The sequence below is a fragment of the Sinocyclocheilus rhinocerous genome, unplaced genomic scaffold (genome assembly GCF_001515625.1).
Source record: "Sinocyclocheilus rhinocerous isolate Xijiao unplaced genomic scaffold, SAMN03320098_v1.1 scaffold185, whole genome shotgun sequence".
Classification (NCBI taxonomy): domain Eukaryota; kingdom Metazoa; phylum Chordata; class Actinopteri; order Cypriniformes; family Cyprinidae; genus Sinocyclocheilus; species Sinocyclocheilus rhinocerous.
The window spans coordinates 2,916,555-2,933,276 of NW_015662163.1; the positions used below are offsets into that span (position 1 = coordinate 2,916,555).

Here is a 16,722-nt window from a genome sequence, read left to right on the forward strand (position 1 = left end):
ATTCCTTCCAAAGGTTTATAAAGCAGAAGCTCTATGAGGACAATTCATTCTTTGCCTTTGTTTGACAGTAGCTAATTTGGTTAATGTTAACATTGTAACCAATATTATAATTTTGGCTTCTTGTTATGGTCAATAAATGGTAAATGGCCAATATTAAAATTCTTTAATATTTTGTCTACATAAAATAGAACACTACAAATTAAAATAAACCATTTTAAATGTTTCAAGTGAATTTATCCATAACGTTATAATGTAGTGTTTATATAGATTAGTTTTAAGAGTGCATTCAATGTAAATATAATAAAAATGGAAATAAACTGCATTAATGGTTATATCTAATATATATATATATATATATATATATATTTTTTTTTTAAATGGTTGCATTGTATTGTGCAGCAGTATTGTGTAGTAACACTACTGTTCAAAAGTTTGGGGTTTAGGTTTTTTTTTAAATCTTTTTTTATCTTTCAAGGATGCACAAGAACTGATTAAATTTGACAGTAAATACGTCTATAATGTTATAAAAGATGTCTATTTCAAATGATTTTTTTATTAAAAATAAAATGGAGCCAAATTTATGTTAATTTCCAGCATTATTCTGTCCTCCTGAGGCAGACATGCTATTAAAAACGCAACGCAATTAATAAATGAATATTTATTAAAGAATCTGAAGCAAAAAATAAAGCACGGTTACCAAAAAAGCCGCTTTCAACATTGATAAGAAGAAATGTTTCTTGAGCAGCAAATCAGCAAATTAGAATGATTTCTGAAGGATCATGTTACACTGAAGACTGGAGTAATGATGCTGAAAATTCAGCTTTACTCACAGGAATAAAATTACATTTAAAAAAACGTAATACATTTTCTGTGTTTTTAATCAAATAAATGCAGCCTTGGTGAGCATAAGAGACTTCTTTCAAAAAACATTCGAAAAACCTTACGGCCCCAAACTTCTGCGTGGCAGTATATGTGAACCTTATGGACGAAAAGCTGAATTACTGTAGAAGAATTATTCAGGATTTATCCAATATACCAGCAGAGTTCCTGTGACTGCTAAAGCATGTCATGCCATGAGTTCAATTCCCAGGGATCATAGTGATAAAATATATAGCCTGAACGCAAGTCACTTTGGATAAAAGTGCCAGCCAGATGAAGAACTGTCAGATGAAATACACAGAACCAGTCAGAAGCAGGAAGTGTGAGAGTGAAGCTGCAACAGAAAATCATTCCTCTTTTCATTTCCACTCCACCGCAGAAGAATCAATGCCACTTTCAATACAACTACAGTTAAAGGATTCAGTAACGTTTATTGTACATTCACGCTGGACACTATCAAACCAACCCATGAATTACACATTTAAGACTTCTTGTGCTGAGCAGAACCATTAAAAGCCTGTGGCCTTTTATGAAAAAACAATCACGGATCTCACGAAATATTCATGTGAATCATTTCTGATCCATAGAGATATCGACAGAAAAAAATAACAGACTTCTGAATGAAACAATATTAACTAAAAATCAAATAAAAACATAATTAGCGCCACGAGCCATAACAAACTGCGAGAGCTTTCGGAGGGGAACGATGTAGAGCAATCAATTTACACACTTAGAATTACAAACTTCAGGGTTTTTAATGCTAATTTGTGTAATTTGTGGCACACACGCGCACATTCAAACGACACAATTACGAATAAACACACACATAACCATTTACAGCACGCTTGTATAGCCTTAATGGGAACGTGACGTTGCAATAAGACAGATTCGGCATGCAGAAGATTCGTCGAAGTAGAAAAATCTCGCCGTCTGAAGACAGCTGTGCAACTAGAAGCGCATTCCCTCTCCAGGGGCTCTCGTTCGCTGTGCAAGACGGATGACTGTACGCAGCTTCGGAAGAGTTCAGTGCACCTTTATGAACTGCCACCATTCCAAAGTGTCCAAAGATACGGGAAAGTAAAAAAAATGATGGTAAATTTACACCACATGGCTAACCAAGCTCCTCGAGCGACCGGCTTGTTTGCAGGGCAGCGCTTGTGCCCTTTTCTGCGTGTAGTTACTCACGGGAGACTCACACATACACAAACGCACGAGTATAATCACACACACACACACACACACACACACACACACACACAGAGAGAGAGACGCTCGGCAGGCCTTGGCAGAGAAGAGCAGCAGCAGCGGGTTGCTGGCGCTGAGGCTCCAGTGCTTGTACTGTAAACATGAAGAGAGGGACGGACCACCTCCATCCCCTCTCGCTCGTTCAGTTCCTTCTGTTCTGTTCTGCAGACTGATCCTCACTTGCCCAACCGCTGCTCGCACGTTGCATAGCGCTGCAGAGCACCGAACAGGTCATCGTAAGAGACATCTACGTGGGACGGCATGGAGCTACAGGTGGAGAGGAGAGAGAAATGGAGAGATCAAATACTTCAGAAACACACATATATTATGTTCTTATTTTTGTTTCATTTTAATGATGCCTTTTATTTTCTTAAATAGGTTTAATATTTTACAATGAAAAACAGTTGAAACTGTTGATTAATTGGCGATTTAGAAAATATTGTTTCAGCTGCATTTCATGATTTTTAACTAAAGCTAAACCTTGGTTCCACACCAGTTTTTTTTCTCTCATACTGAATATTTGTGCAGTACAGAATGCATAAAATAAATATGATTTTAAAAGCTCTTATGCTCACCAAGGCTGCATTTATTTGATCGAATATACACTAAAAGAGTAATACTATTTAGTAATATTGTTAAAAGTAATAAAATACTATAATGGTAATAAAATAACTTTTCTATTTTAATACATTTTATAATGTAATTTATTCTTGTGATGCAAAGCTAAATTTTCAGCATCATTACTCCAGTCTTCAGTGTCCTTTAGAAATCATTCTCATATGCTGATTTGCTGCTCAAGAAATATTTCTTATTTTTATCAATGTTGGAAAATATTAAGCAGCACAACTATGACAATTTTTTTAGGTTTCAGGTTCACAAGCGATATTGTCACAAGTTTCCAGCGATATTGTTGACTTGATTGCACAGATACTATTTAAACTGAACTGAGCTGGATGAAGACATCACTGAATTCAATGATGAACTGCCTTTAACTGAAAATGGAGTGTTTACTATAGTCCTTTTGCATTATTGACACACTATTTTCCTATTTAATACTATAAAGCTGCTTTGACAATCTGTATTGTTAAAAGCGCTATATAAATAAAGGTGACTTGACATTAAGAACAGTATTTAGTTAAAATAGAACTTTTTGCAACATTATAAATGTCTTTACTGTCATTTTTATTCAAATTTACGTGCCCTTGCTGTATAAAAGTACTAATTTCTCTAAAAAAATAAATAAAAATATTCCACAATTTCAGTCATTTCCAAATGTGCACATTTCATTTTAGTGGAATGAACATGATTAGATGTGGTTGGATTATCTCAGTTTCCTCAGGGTAGTTGGGCTGATATAATTAAAATGTAGCTAATTACATACCTGAAATGTAGGTGCATAATTGTAAATCAATTTTGTGCAATCACTTAAACTTCTAAAAATCAAAAAGTCATTTTAATTACTTTAACAGTCTACAGATGTGTTACCAGTCACCAGACAAACACCATCCAAGGCTTACAAGACTGAACGTGTCGTGATACATGGAAGGGAAACTAAACAGGATCAAGTTTGCTAATAATGCAGTGAATCAGTGCAATGACACACTGCCATCTAGTGGAAGCTCAGAGAAACAAAAACCATTCAGTGTTGAACAATGCAAATTTACATTCTCCATTAGTTCAATATATTTTGCAATTATCACAGTGAAAAGGAAAAGTACATGCTTCTTTCTCTATTAAATTCTGTTTCTTAAAGGGTTAGTTCATCCAAAAATTAAAATTCTGTCATTAATTACTCACCCTCGTGTTGTTCCAAACCCGTAAGACCTTCCTTCATCTTCGGAACAGTAAACAGTATCATGACGCGAGCGTGTGGCGGCGCTGACCCAGATCCGGCGTGATAACGTCATTACGCCGGATCTGGGTCAGCGCCGCCACACGCTCGCGTCATGATACTGTTTACTGTTCCGAAGATGAAGGAAGGTCTTACGGGTTTGGAAATGACAGAATTTTCATTTTTGGGTGAACTAATCCTTTAACAAGTCGACAGGATAAAAAGTCCATATTTATATGCTTTTACCATTACAATTTCATTAATATAAATATTTTCTCATGTAATCTCATTTTTAAATTTAATTTATATAGACCGAAAAGTGTATACTTAGCTGCTCTGTGTACAAATGCCTTGCATTTGTTTAACCTTTAATAAAATTAGTAAGGCATTTATCATTCACAATCTGGTGAGGTAAAAACTCCACGCATATTAATTAAGACAAGAAACTGGCGTTTAAAACAGTTAAGATGGAGACTGTCAGACTGCAGGACGCTGACGATGGTTGCATGATGCAATGCGGTGAAAGTCTGCATGTGTGCCGTGATCTCACAGAGCTGCTCAAGTCATCACACACGCTGGGAAAGCTTCCAGAGATAAGTGTGCCAGCGTGGACAGGTTTACTTGTTAATCTGTGCTGATAATCACGCGAAAGGATTTAAGTAAACTCTCCAGGCAAAATGCCACCATACGCACTGACGGAAACAAACATGCGAACACAACTATGTAAATCACAGACCTTCTGCTACTGATCCCTCATTATTTCTCTGAACTTTCTTTGTACATTTTCACTTTATTTCCAGGTTTAATTTTGATTTTATATTCTATACATCTATTGTGGACTTTGAAGCCCACTGTACTTTAAAGAATACCATCTTGTTCTTGTTTTAAGCATGAACTCACTTCATTTTGTTCAATGTCTTAGACAACAACACTTCAGTTTGCATCTAAAGTAAGTGTACTTTGAGTTAAGGCTGTTTAGATATTTGTATTGCAAAACAAGACAAAAATATTCAAGAAGGTATTTTTTGCAGTGCATGCAATATTTAATGCAACATCTTTATGAATTTAAGTAATTCTGCTCTGACTTAAAAGTCCCCATGAAATCAAAATTAAAGTTTTTTGGGTGTTGGCATCAATATGTTAGTCTTAAGATTATCTATAAGGCAGTGTGCTCCAAAACAGTGACAAGTAACAACAACAACAAAAAAACAACAACAACACTGCATGCTGCTTCTGCGTCAGACTGATGCTGGCTGGACAGGATTTACCGCGAGTTTTCAAAAGCGCGATAATCAAACACGGTTTTGATGATAATTAAATTTTAAACGGTAATACTAACCGTCAGGGCATTTTATCGTGATTTATCGTTAAACCGGTAATCGTTCCATCCCTAGTTCTGTACAAAGCAATTAGCATGTAATCTGTACAGTTTGTGCTTGCTCAATTACATCGATACATAAACATACTCACATAATCTCTGTTAGTCTGATGTGCCAGGGAAGAAATCCAAGTGTGCTTTCCACAGGGCCGAACTTCAGCACCAGGTCTGGGTCTGGTATGTTCTTTGACTCTGCACAGGGGGAAAAAAAAAACAGGCATCAGTGGAAAAAGCCTGAGGAGCTTCTGAAGATGAATACTGAGAACACTACAGGCTCTTTTGTTAACTGAAAAGATCCTGGAGACCATAGAAACAGCAAAAACCACAGATCTGTCTCTCAACACAACATATCCTCCAGGATGAGTGAGCTCAGTGAGCTGCAATCACAGAGGAGCGATGATGCTAATATTGTTGCAATCTGAGGTTGTGCTATGAATATTCTTCATCACTCTGATGGCCTGAATTGTACATTCTCTATTGTGCCTCTTGTTATTTGACATTATCATGTTCCTGATATATACTATTCTATTTTTGTAAGTGGATTTTGGTTTGATACATCCAACATTATTGTAACTATAAATAATAATAAATCTTTTATTAATATAAATATCTTGTAATACAACTTTGTATAAAATTGTTTTACATGATTAATATTTAATATTATGACCCAATATTTATTAAAATGTCAATTTACGGTTTTTATTCGGTCACAAAAAAGGTCCATTTATTTGAAATATCAAAGGTTTAAATCTTTGCATCTATAAAGAAATGTCAAATTACCATATAAATGGTCAGTAAATTATTATATTGTTTGGTATTTTCAATGTTTTATGAGTTTTTAATCTTTTTTTTTACATTACACAGCTTTTAAAAAGTTGATGTTAAAGGTGTTTCTTTTTATTCTACTCTTGTACTCTGAAAAGACATCACCAATACAATACCCCATTAATTATTATTTCACTGGCTTTCACTTGAAATTTCTCATAAGGGACTTTGAAAACTTTGTCTTTTCTCCTTTTCTAATCCCTATCGGCATTCTTCACTAAAGAAAGGAAAAGATTTGACCAGATCCTTTAAAAGACTAACACAAGACCTTAAAATTTTATATATATATATAACCCTAAGTCTCAGTGTGGATTGCTCAGTCAAATTACAGGACTAAATGCTCATATATAACTGTTTGTGCTTGTCAGCTGACAGACACGCTGTAACCTCACCTCTGAGTAATGAGTCCAGCACAGTGACGTTAATGTCTTTGATTGTCTTTTCCTTCTGCTCAACGGCCCTGCAGAGCTGCTGGGCTGCCTGGACGATACTGAGCCGCCCATCGTCTGGAGATAAGACTTTCACCACTGACTGACAAGGTAACACTATAGAAGACAGGAAAAAATTGCTTTATATTAAGTGTGGACAACATTTAAACGGACTAAAGCAATCAGGCAATGCATAGACATTGGTGTATTTTCCATTTTGAAACTGAGTAACTCAGAACAAGTGACTAAATATGAAGTCAGTCTTCTTGTTATGGTCAGACATGTGATGAGACTGAGATTAAAACAGCAATCACAAGTCACATCTTGTGAACAGGCTCATACAAAGTTATTTTAATGATGAAAATTTGAGGGATAAATTTAGCAGCGGTATATATATATACAGTGGGTACGGAAAGTATTCAGACCCCCTTAAATTTTTCACTCTTTGTTATATTGCAGCCATTTGCTAAAATCATTTAAGTTAATTTTTTTTTGTACATACAAAATTGTCTATTATATATTGTGTTTTTGCTTTTTTTGTACATTGTCTATTTGTATATTATTCTTTTTATTATCCATGTCCTGTCACTGTCATTCTGTTGCACTGTGGAGCTTCTGTCACTAAAACAAATTCCTCGTACGTGTAAACATACCTGGCAATAAAGCTCATTCTGATGGGGGTGTAAACTTTTTAAATTGGATGATCAGGGTAAATTGTACCTATTTTGTCTTCTGGGAAACATGTAAGTATTTATGTAGCTTCTGAAGTCCAGTACTAAATGAAAAAATATGATTGTTAAACAAAATGAGAAGAATTTACACATCATCCTGTTCAAAAGTTTACAACGTTTAGGCTCTTAATGCATTGTGTTGCCTTCTTGAGCATCAGTAAATGTTTTCACCTAGCAAAGTGTCTGAATACTTAGGACCATGTGATATTTCTGTTTTTCTTTTTTAATAAATCTGCAAAAATGTCAACAATTCTGTGTTTTTCTGTCAATATGGGGTGCTGTGTGTACATTAATGAGGAAAAAAAATTAACTTAAATGATTTTAGCAAATGGCTGCAATATAACAAAGAGTGAAAAATTTAAGGGGGTCTGAATACTTTCCGTACCCACTGTATATATATTGTTCATGAGTCTTTTGTTGGTCCTGACCAGTTCAACTGCCTGCTGTTCTTCAGAAAAATGCTCCAGCTCCTGCACATGCTTTGGTTTTGCAGCATCTTCTGCATATTTGAACCCTTTTCCAACATTGACTATGATTTTGAAATCCATCTTTTAACACTGAGGACAATTGAGGGACTCATGCATAACTATTACAAAAGGTGAAAACATTTACTGATGCTCAAGAAGGCCACACAATGCATTGTGTGAGTACACAGTACACATCCAGAGTGAGCAAAAGGGCTAGCAAAATCACTCTGGACCCCTCACATCCAGTACACTCCCTCTTTGAACTGTTGCCATCCTGTTCAAAAGTTTACAACGTTTAGGCTCTTAATGCATTGTGTTGCCTTCTTGAGCATCAGTAAATGTTTTCACCTTTTGTAATTGTCCTCAGTGTGAAAATATGGATCTCAAAATCATAGAGACAATGTTGGAAAGGGTTCAACTATGCAGAAGATGCTGGAAAACCAAAGAATGTGCAGGAGCTGGAGGATTTTTCTGAAGAACAGCAGGCAGTTGAACTGCTCAGGACCAACAAGGGACTCATGAACAACTATCAAAAAATATAAAAACATTGTGGATCATCCAGGAAATGACACATTGTATTAAGATTCAAGGGTGTGTAGACTTTTGAATGGGGTCATGGGAACATTTCCTATTATTATCAATGTAAAAAAAAAGTTGCTTCTTAATATTTTTGTGGAAACAATTTTTTAAGAATTTGTAATGAACAGAAATGGACAGCATTTGAAATAGAAATCATTTGTAAAATAAGAGACTTTACTGTCATGTTTAAACAAATTAATGCATCCCCGCTGAATAAAAAACGAATTAATTTCTTTGAAAAATTCTCCCTGATCTCACACTAGGGTTGTGACGGTGAGGAAATTTTCCCACCGGTTAATCGACGTGTGACAACACCGCTAATACCGGTATCACCGTGGAGGCGGGGGCGTTCCCTCTTTTCCTCGCTTTCCTTCGCTTTTAAATAGCTTGTAAAAGGTGCGTGCGCATTTTACTTTCACTTTCAAACAGCGGTAATTCGGCGTAAAGCAATTGTTCGTTTTTAGTTTGTTTGAATTTCCCCTCTTTTCCTCGCTTTCCTTCACTTTTAAATAGCTTAAAAGCGCCGTGCACATTTTACTTTCACTTTCGAATTAGCGGCAGTTCGGCGTCAATTGCTTGAATGCAACAACAAAATACAACGTCAGTCACACTTTAGCCTATATATAAAACATAGAACTTTTATTAACAAAACAAATACAAATACACCATGCTATAGGGCAGGCTATGCCTAATATAAAATAACAAATAATCACCGTCAGCACCGTCTATTGCGGCAAGCCTATCTCACACCTTTGAAAAGTATAAATATGTTGGCAGAGCAAAATCTGAACTACTAGTTCAACTGAATCAGCAGAAAAGTCCTTGTTTTGCCCAAAAAAATATATAGGCTAGGAGTAAAACAATAAGCGAAGAGGGTTTTCCCATGTATCACTGTGTCACTCTGGATCGAGTTCCATACGGTTCTTAAAACATGACTTGCTCAAGGCAACTTTGGAAAAATAAAACCAATTCCCTGATCTACAGAGGTTAGCAACAATGAATCTTTTCCAGACAAAACTGCATAATAGTGTCTGTTTCTCCACAATTAACATGTGAATTAACAAGTGTTTTCAAGCCCAAGCCATGAAAACAGATAAAAGGTGTAAACAATTAATCATTGCGATCCATCACAGAGATCATAAAGGTGCAAAACCTGCATTCATCCTAGACTAAATATTCTGATCCAACCTGTTTGTATAGGCGTCCACCCACAGTGAGTGTCTCAAACAAAAAGCAACAGTTGTTTTCTCAGGTTTTGAGCCTCACCTTGATGCTCTTGTTTATCTGTACCGTTCTTCATAAACTCCACCGAGTATTTGGAGCTGTCCATTCCCAAAAGCTCCTGCTGCTGTTTCAGGATCTCCTCCATGAGTCTGGAGTTATTCCTCCTGAAGACACCTGTAAAACAAGACGTCCCACACCCATTAGACAATATAACTCCAGAAAGAAACCCTCCATGTTCTTCATCCATTAAAATTAGAAACAACCATAAAAACCAGCTTAGACTTTAGCATCTGTTATATCATTAACATCAATCTAAAATGTTATCAGCAACCTCACACTTTCAGAAGACAAATTTAGACTCTCAACATTTGAGGCTAATTAAGAAACGTGTCACATGAGAGAACTCAATTTGTTGAACTTGACAATGTGGTTTAGATCAGTGGCTTTCAAATGGAGGGACACAGTTCTGTTCTGACAGGGAATAATCACTGTTAAATAATAAAACAATAAAATAAAGCAAAATTAACATGATCATCTATATTTAAAAGGGAGGAGAAAACAAATCTTGAATCAAAACTAGTTGAAAACCACGGACTTATTGGTTTTGTCTTAAAATTACTTGGTCCATAGTGGCATGAACGAATAAAGAGTGGACTTTACTATTAATAACGTTATTCATCTCAGATCTCTGTTAACCCTTACCACATATTTGTCAGTTATAAAATATGTCAAAAGTTACAAGCAGCATATGATATCAGACACTCCCCTACTTCCATTGAGAAATATACTGAGGTGAAAGGCACTGTTTTGAAACAGACCAGACAGATTGTTACATTATAAAGACAAGAATTAAAGTTTGAGTAAGACGCTTTTCAAAACCTTCAAACGGGTTCAAAGAAACATTCATGCAAATAGTGGTATTACAAAGTCTAGTTTCATTCTTGAAATCAAGGAATAAGAAGTTTTGGTGCATGTCTCACACGTTTAGTATATAGTACATAGTTTATGTATTTAAAATCACTTTTTTCACGTTTAATTTGATGCAGAAACCAAAATGGTACGTCTCGTCTTTAACCCATATATTGATAACCAACCATAAACATACTATATCTGACATCAATAAGAGCAAAAAAAGTGAAGCATTGGCATAAAAGCAATCATATCTAAACACAAAGTAAGTTACATTAAGTGCGCCAAATGAACTCTTTAGTTTGCTCAAGTCAAGAAACAGCAGGTGACTGGATGCATGTGACTGCCATTCACTTCCCTTTATTCAATGCATAAGAATCCCAATAAGTCTTACCTTGGTTATCATACACACTGACATATGAGATGCCCACTGCCATGCACCAGACCACTAGATTGGCGACGTCAGTGAAGTGGATCTCCTCCTCAGTGATCAATAACCCCACATGAAGAGGCAGCTTCTCTAACGTCCTGCCATCGGCTCCCCAGCGAACCCGACGGCTGGTCCGTTTGCCTATGGCTCCAGTCTTTTTCGGATTATGAAAGCCGAGGGCAAGGGGCAGCAATAAGCCCACCACGGCCCGTTTCCACCTCCAGATGTGGACTCGGAACCAGGCGACCAGCGCGCGCTGCACATAGAGCAGCGCGTGCAAAAAGCGCCACGCCATCTCATACAGTAAAGCCATGCTTCAAAGTCTTAGAACCGCGTTCCTAGTTGAATGTATCTATGGGATTTTGAAGTAAATTCCTCATATTAAAGTAATCCGTGTCGGTGTGAGCAATGGTCTATCGAGAAATGAGCCATTTTGGTCACTGCCAACACCGCAGCGCGTCGGCTGCCATTTCTTCATCTTGCCAACCTTTCCACTCTGAACCCGCTGCTGTGTGACATGGAGCTCTCTGATTGGACGACTGACAGAGCGCTTGTGCGTCATTCTAATCCCTGGTCTGAGATCAGTTGTGACGTTTCCCGGCAGTGCTAAGGCGGGAGAAGAACATTTGACGGCTGATCTCAGATCAAAATAAAATGAGAATTCAGCCTTGCGCGAGATGGTGCAATGCGATTGGCTGCTGTACCGGTAAATGGAGTATGTGTAAAAATCCTATCACTGAAATGTCTATTAATTTGATCTATGAATATAAAAAGTAAAATATTTTATGCATATTTTACTCCGCGTCATAGAATATATAAAACGTTTTATTGAAGGAAATATTTGAATCTGTTTGATGATAGGATTAAAACGACTTTTAACACGTACTACTACTAGCCACTGTTAAATGCCTCAACATTGCAACTATAAAACGATAATTAATATATATTTGAATTTAATATTGATGTATTTTATAGAAATATTTATATCACATTTTTAAACTATAATACAGTATCAAATGAAATTTTTCCTGAATATATTAATATGAAATTAATATGAAATGGCTTTTTATGAGTCTGTTTCTGATTTCTTTCTGGAGTTTAATGAAACGAAGCTATATTTTCCAAGTCAAATACAATTGGTTTTATTTTGTTGTCCAAATCACTGACGGTGACCAATATTGGACAAGATTTAATTTATTGTTCATTCTATATGGGATGCAAACAGAAACGAAGCATGCAGAGAGGCAGAACAACATTGCAATGTCTTCATATGTAAGGATTACATTTACAAATCATAATCATCATATTCCTCATTGTCTGTGTGTTCAGTTTGGCTCTCCAATAACAAATCTCTGGTCTGCTTCTGACAGATATCTTGTGCCAGTACATAAGCTCGCCATTCATCAAGAGATTCATGGACAGGCTCGCTGCAGAAGTCAGGCCTGATTTCCACATCCTTTGCTAAAAGGGCCTTTTTGACCTGGATGAGTTCACAGTTGCACTGCCATGGGTTTCCATCCAAATATAGAACTTTTAGTTTTGGTAGATTCAATGCAGGCAGGGTGGAGAGTTTGTTGTTGCGCAGATTTAACACCTGCAGTCGCCTGAGAGGCTTCAGCTCACGCTCATGTATCGTGTCAATGTTGTTCCCCTTCAGATCCAAACGGACCAGTGTCTCAGGAAGCCTGGTATAAAAAGAATATTAAAAGAACTGATTAATAGAAAGTTATCAAGAGATTCTTGAGCTATTTAACATGACCAATTAATCACATCATATTCAGTCTGATAAAAGCATAAATAAACAAACAAATGCATAAATACAGTAAATGTATGCATGCATAAATGCATAAATAAATGTATAAATTAATGCATAAATAAACAAATGCATAAACTCATAAATAAATGTGTAAATTGATGCGTAAATAAATGCATAATTAAACAAATGCATAAACTCATAAATAAAATAAAATAAAATATTACTATGAAAAAAATATACAAAAATGTGTAAATTAATGCATAAATAAATGAATAAATAAAAGCGTAAACTCATAAATAAATGTGTCAATTAATTTGTAAACAAATGCATCAACTCATAAATAAACTAAATAAATGTTTAAATTAATGCGTAAATAAATGCATAATTAAACAAATGCATAAACTCATAAATAAAATTAAATATTACTATGTAAAAACTACACAAAAATGTGTAAATTAATGCGTAAATAAATGAATAAATAAAAGCGTAAGCTCATAAATAAATGTGTAAATTAATTTGTAAACAAATGCATAATCTCATAAATAAACTAAATAAATGCATAAATAAATGTTTAAATTAATGTGTAAATAAATGCATAATTAAACAAATGCATAAACTCATAAATTACATTTTAAAAATATTACTATGTAAAAGCTATACAAAAATGTGTAAATTAATGCATAAATAAATGAATAAGTAAAAGCGTAAACTCATGAATAAATGTGTAAATTAATTTGTAAACAAATGCATCAACTCATAAATAAACTAAATAAATGTGTAAATAAATGCATAAACAAATGTTTAAATTAATGCGTAAATAAATGCATAAATAAACAAATGCATAAACTCAAATAAAATAAAATGTTACTATGTAATAACTATACAAAAAAAAGGTCAAAAACATATCAAAATGACTAAAATTGAAATTAAAATAAAACTGGAAAATATTCATATTAATTATATTAATCATACTAATTAATATTAATATCAAAATGTTAATAAAAAACTATTATTTCAATGATACTAAAAACACAGATTGACTTTTAGTTTATGTCAGAGGAAATCAAACAAATAACAATGCATTAAGTGAAGAAAAAGATGCACATACCCATGAGGAATAGCAGAAAGCAGATTCTGTTCTAACGCTAGGCTGGTTAGTTGAATGCAGTTTCTCAGGGTATTGGCTTCAAAGTTTTGGATGGAGTTGTTTTCCAAAAAGAGATGTTTCAGTAGTTTCATTCCTGCTAGCTGTTGGAAAGTGACTTCCTGGATATTGTTCTGCCTGCAGTCCAGCTTCTCGAGTTTAGAGGTCAATCTAGCAGGCAGTATTCGTAGCTGGTTTCCTGCCAACTCACACACAGACAGATTAGGCAGGCGAAGACCCCCGTCCACTGACACTAGCCTGTTAGAGCTAACAGAAAGGGTAATGAGGTTGTGCAGCTGGGACATGTCACGATTCCTCAGCGATCGAATCTGATTCCTGTCCAAGTTCAGATGAACCAGAGACCGAGGAAGACCATGAGGGACTTTGCTGAGGCGGTTTGAAGACAAATCTAACGTTTTTAGAAGCTGCAGTGAAGAGAAGAACGTTGATGATATGGAGGAGATCCTGTTGCTTCCCATGCTAAGCAAACTGAGAAAGGGCAACCTGGGGGCGCCATGTATTGATTCGATTTGATTTTCATCCAGATAAAGACACTCAAGCCTCTGAAGTAATGTTAGGGTGTTTGTGCGTAAGGTGCTAATCTGGTTATTCTGGAGGTTCAGGACCCGCAGCTTCTTGAGGCCCTCCAGGGGCGACTCTTGCAGGCTGTGTATCCTGTTGTGGCCCAAATGGAGGATCTCCAGGCCCGAGGGCAGGCCGCGGGGAAGCTGTCTTAACTTGTTTTTCTGAAGGTCCAGAGTTCTTAACAAGACGTGAGATCTGAACACATTGGCGTCAATCTGCTCGATCCCACCAGATTAAAATCAACAAATACAATAGGCTATTAAAATAAAGAACTACTAAATAAAGAACATATTAGGATATTCAATAAGAAAAAAAAAATGTATCCACTGGGAATTAATAAATAAACAAATCTGTTTAAAACCAACTGATATAATGGAAATAAATAAATGTAATTAAAGAAACATTACAGTACAAAGGTGTAAAAAATAAAACTAAGAGAAAGACATTCTGGAATTATGAATTGACTACCAATTTTACTTCTGCAATGTGACACATTTTCAAGTAAAACAACAAAATTAACAAGAATTTTTTTTTATTTCATCCGCTAGGAATGAATGAATGAATGGATAAATAAATAAATGTTTTAATCCTGAACAGCAATATAACATGAACAAAGAACAAACAAAAAACTAAGAGAAAGACATTCTGGAATTATGAATTGACTACCAATTTTACCTTTGTAATGTGACACATTTTAAAGTAAAACAGCAAAATTAACAAGAAAAAAAATGATTTCATCCACTGGGAATGAATGAATGAATGAATGAATGAATGTTTTAATCCTAAACAGCAAAATAACATCAATAAAGAACAAACAAAAAATGACCTTCAGCTCTTTGAGGTGATTGTATCCCAGGTGTATTTTCTTCAGGTTGTTTGAGACGAGCGGTGGTACAGCCTGAGCCCTGAAACATTGCACTGAGCTTGCTTGCTCACAGATGCAGTTTTTTGGACAGATGTAGCTGCAGTGGCCATGTTGACTGTAGAGTAAGACACACAGAAAAAGGCACTGAAGCAGCATTTTGAGCGTCTGAGGCTTAAATAGCTGAGGCAGATTCACGCTTGTGAGAATAAGACTCCTTTGCTTTATTTGGAACAATGGCTGAGATCATTATCTTGGTTAGAAAACAAATTCGACTCCAGCAAGGAACTGGCATATCAGCAATAGAGTGTCCTGTCTGTTTGCAGATGTAAACTTGCTGATGAACTATTTACAACCTATTCTGTTAAACAAATGCATGTCTTATGTATAAATTCTTTGGCCTCTCTTTGCACCCAGTAATATTAACTTTACAAAATGAAGTTTTAAAACCTAAAATGTAGAAAAATGTTATATTTTGGACTACTGGATTAAAAAACTGCTGACATTTATTGACTTCATTACTTTTTGTTTGTTTGTTTGTTTTTGTTTTTTGGTATGTTGTTTGTTCACTGTTGTTGTTGCTATAAATCTAATAAAAAACAATATTGAATATTGACTTCATTACTGACTGTTTTTTTTATAAAATAAAGCTTCAATTTCTAAAAAGCAAAAAAAAAAATTAATTAATTAATTAATAAAGGTTGGGTGGTGCAGCAAATAATCACAAATCTCAGGTTTTTGAGCCAAATATGATTTCATAATCTATTAATTTAACATTTAATAAACCCAATAGCTGGGTTTGTCCCTTTTTATATTTAACCCAGCATTTTTTAGAGTGTATATACATATGTGTGTGTGTGTGTGTGTAAAGTTAAACTAAAGTTAAACTAAATTAAAATGAGAAATGTTGCCTTGGCAACTAGCTGTAATTTTATTTTAGTTAAAATTTATTTTATTTTAGGTATCTTTTTTATTTAATTTTTGTTTTAGTTGATTACTATATATACATATATATATATATACATACTGTATATACATACTGTATGTATATATACTGTATATAGAACTGTATAATATAGTTGCAAGTGTTAATACAAGCCCAATTCCAGAGAAGTTGGGACATTTTGTAAAATGCAATAAAATCAAGAATCTGTGATTTGTTCATTCTCTTTAAATTTTATTTAATTGACAAAAGTACAAAGAAAAGATTTCCAAAGATTTCACTGACCAACGTAAATGTATTTTGTAAATATGAACTAATTTTGTTTTTGACGGCTGCAACACATTCCCAAAAAGTTGGGACAGAGGTCAAAATAAAAGTGAAAAGGTTATAGAATATCCACGTTAAACTGTTTTGAAACAGCTCACAGTAAGCAGGTGAATTGGTAATAGGTCAAGGTATCATGTTTGGGTATAAAAGGAGCATCTCAGTCTTTGCAAGCAAAGCTG

At 35.0% G+C, this 16,722-nt stretch overlaps 1 protein-coding gene across 1 annotated transcript; it reads right to left on the minus strand.

Annotated features, from left to right (window-relative positions):
* Positions 1-880: 880 nt before the first annotated feature.
* Positions 881-11,421, minus strand: LOC107727674 (NUS1 dehydrodolichyl diphosphate synthase subunit). Its single transcript, XM_016537627.1, has 5 exons — positions 10,891-11,421; positions 9,630-9,761; positions 6,551-6,703; positions 5,426-5,525; positions 881-2,391 (listed from the first exon to the last, which is right to left on the minus strand). Exons 1-5 carry the CDS (start codon positions 11,237-11,239, stop codon positions 2,301-2,303), a joined length of 825 nt encoding a protein of 274 aa, XP_016393113.1. The 5' UTR covers positions 11,240-11,421; the 3' UTR covers positions 881-2,300.
* Positions 11,422-16,722: the final 5,301 nt, after the last annotated feature.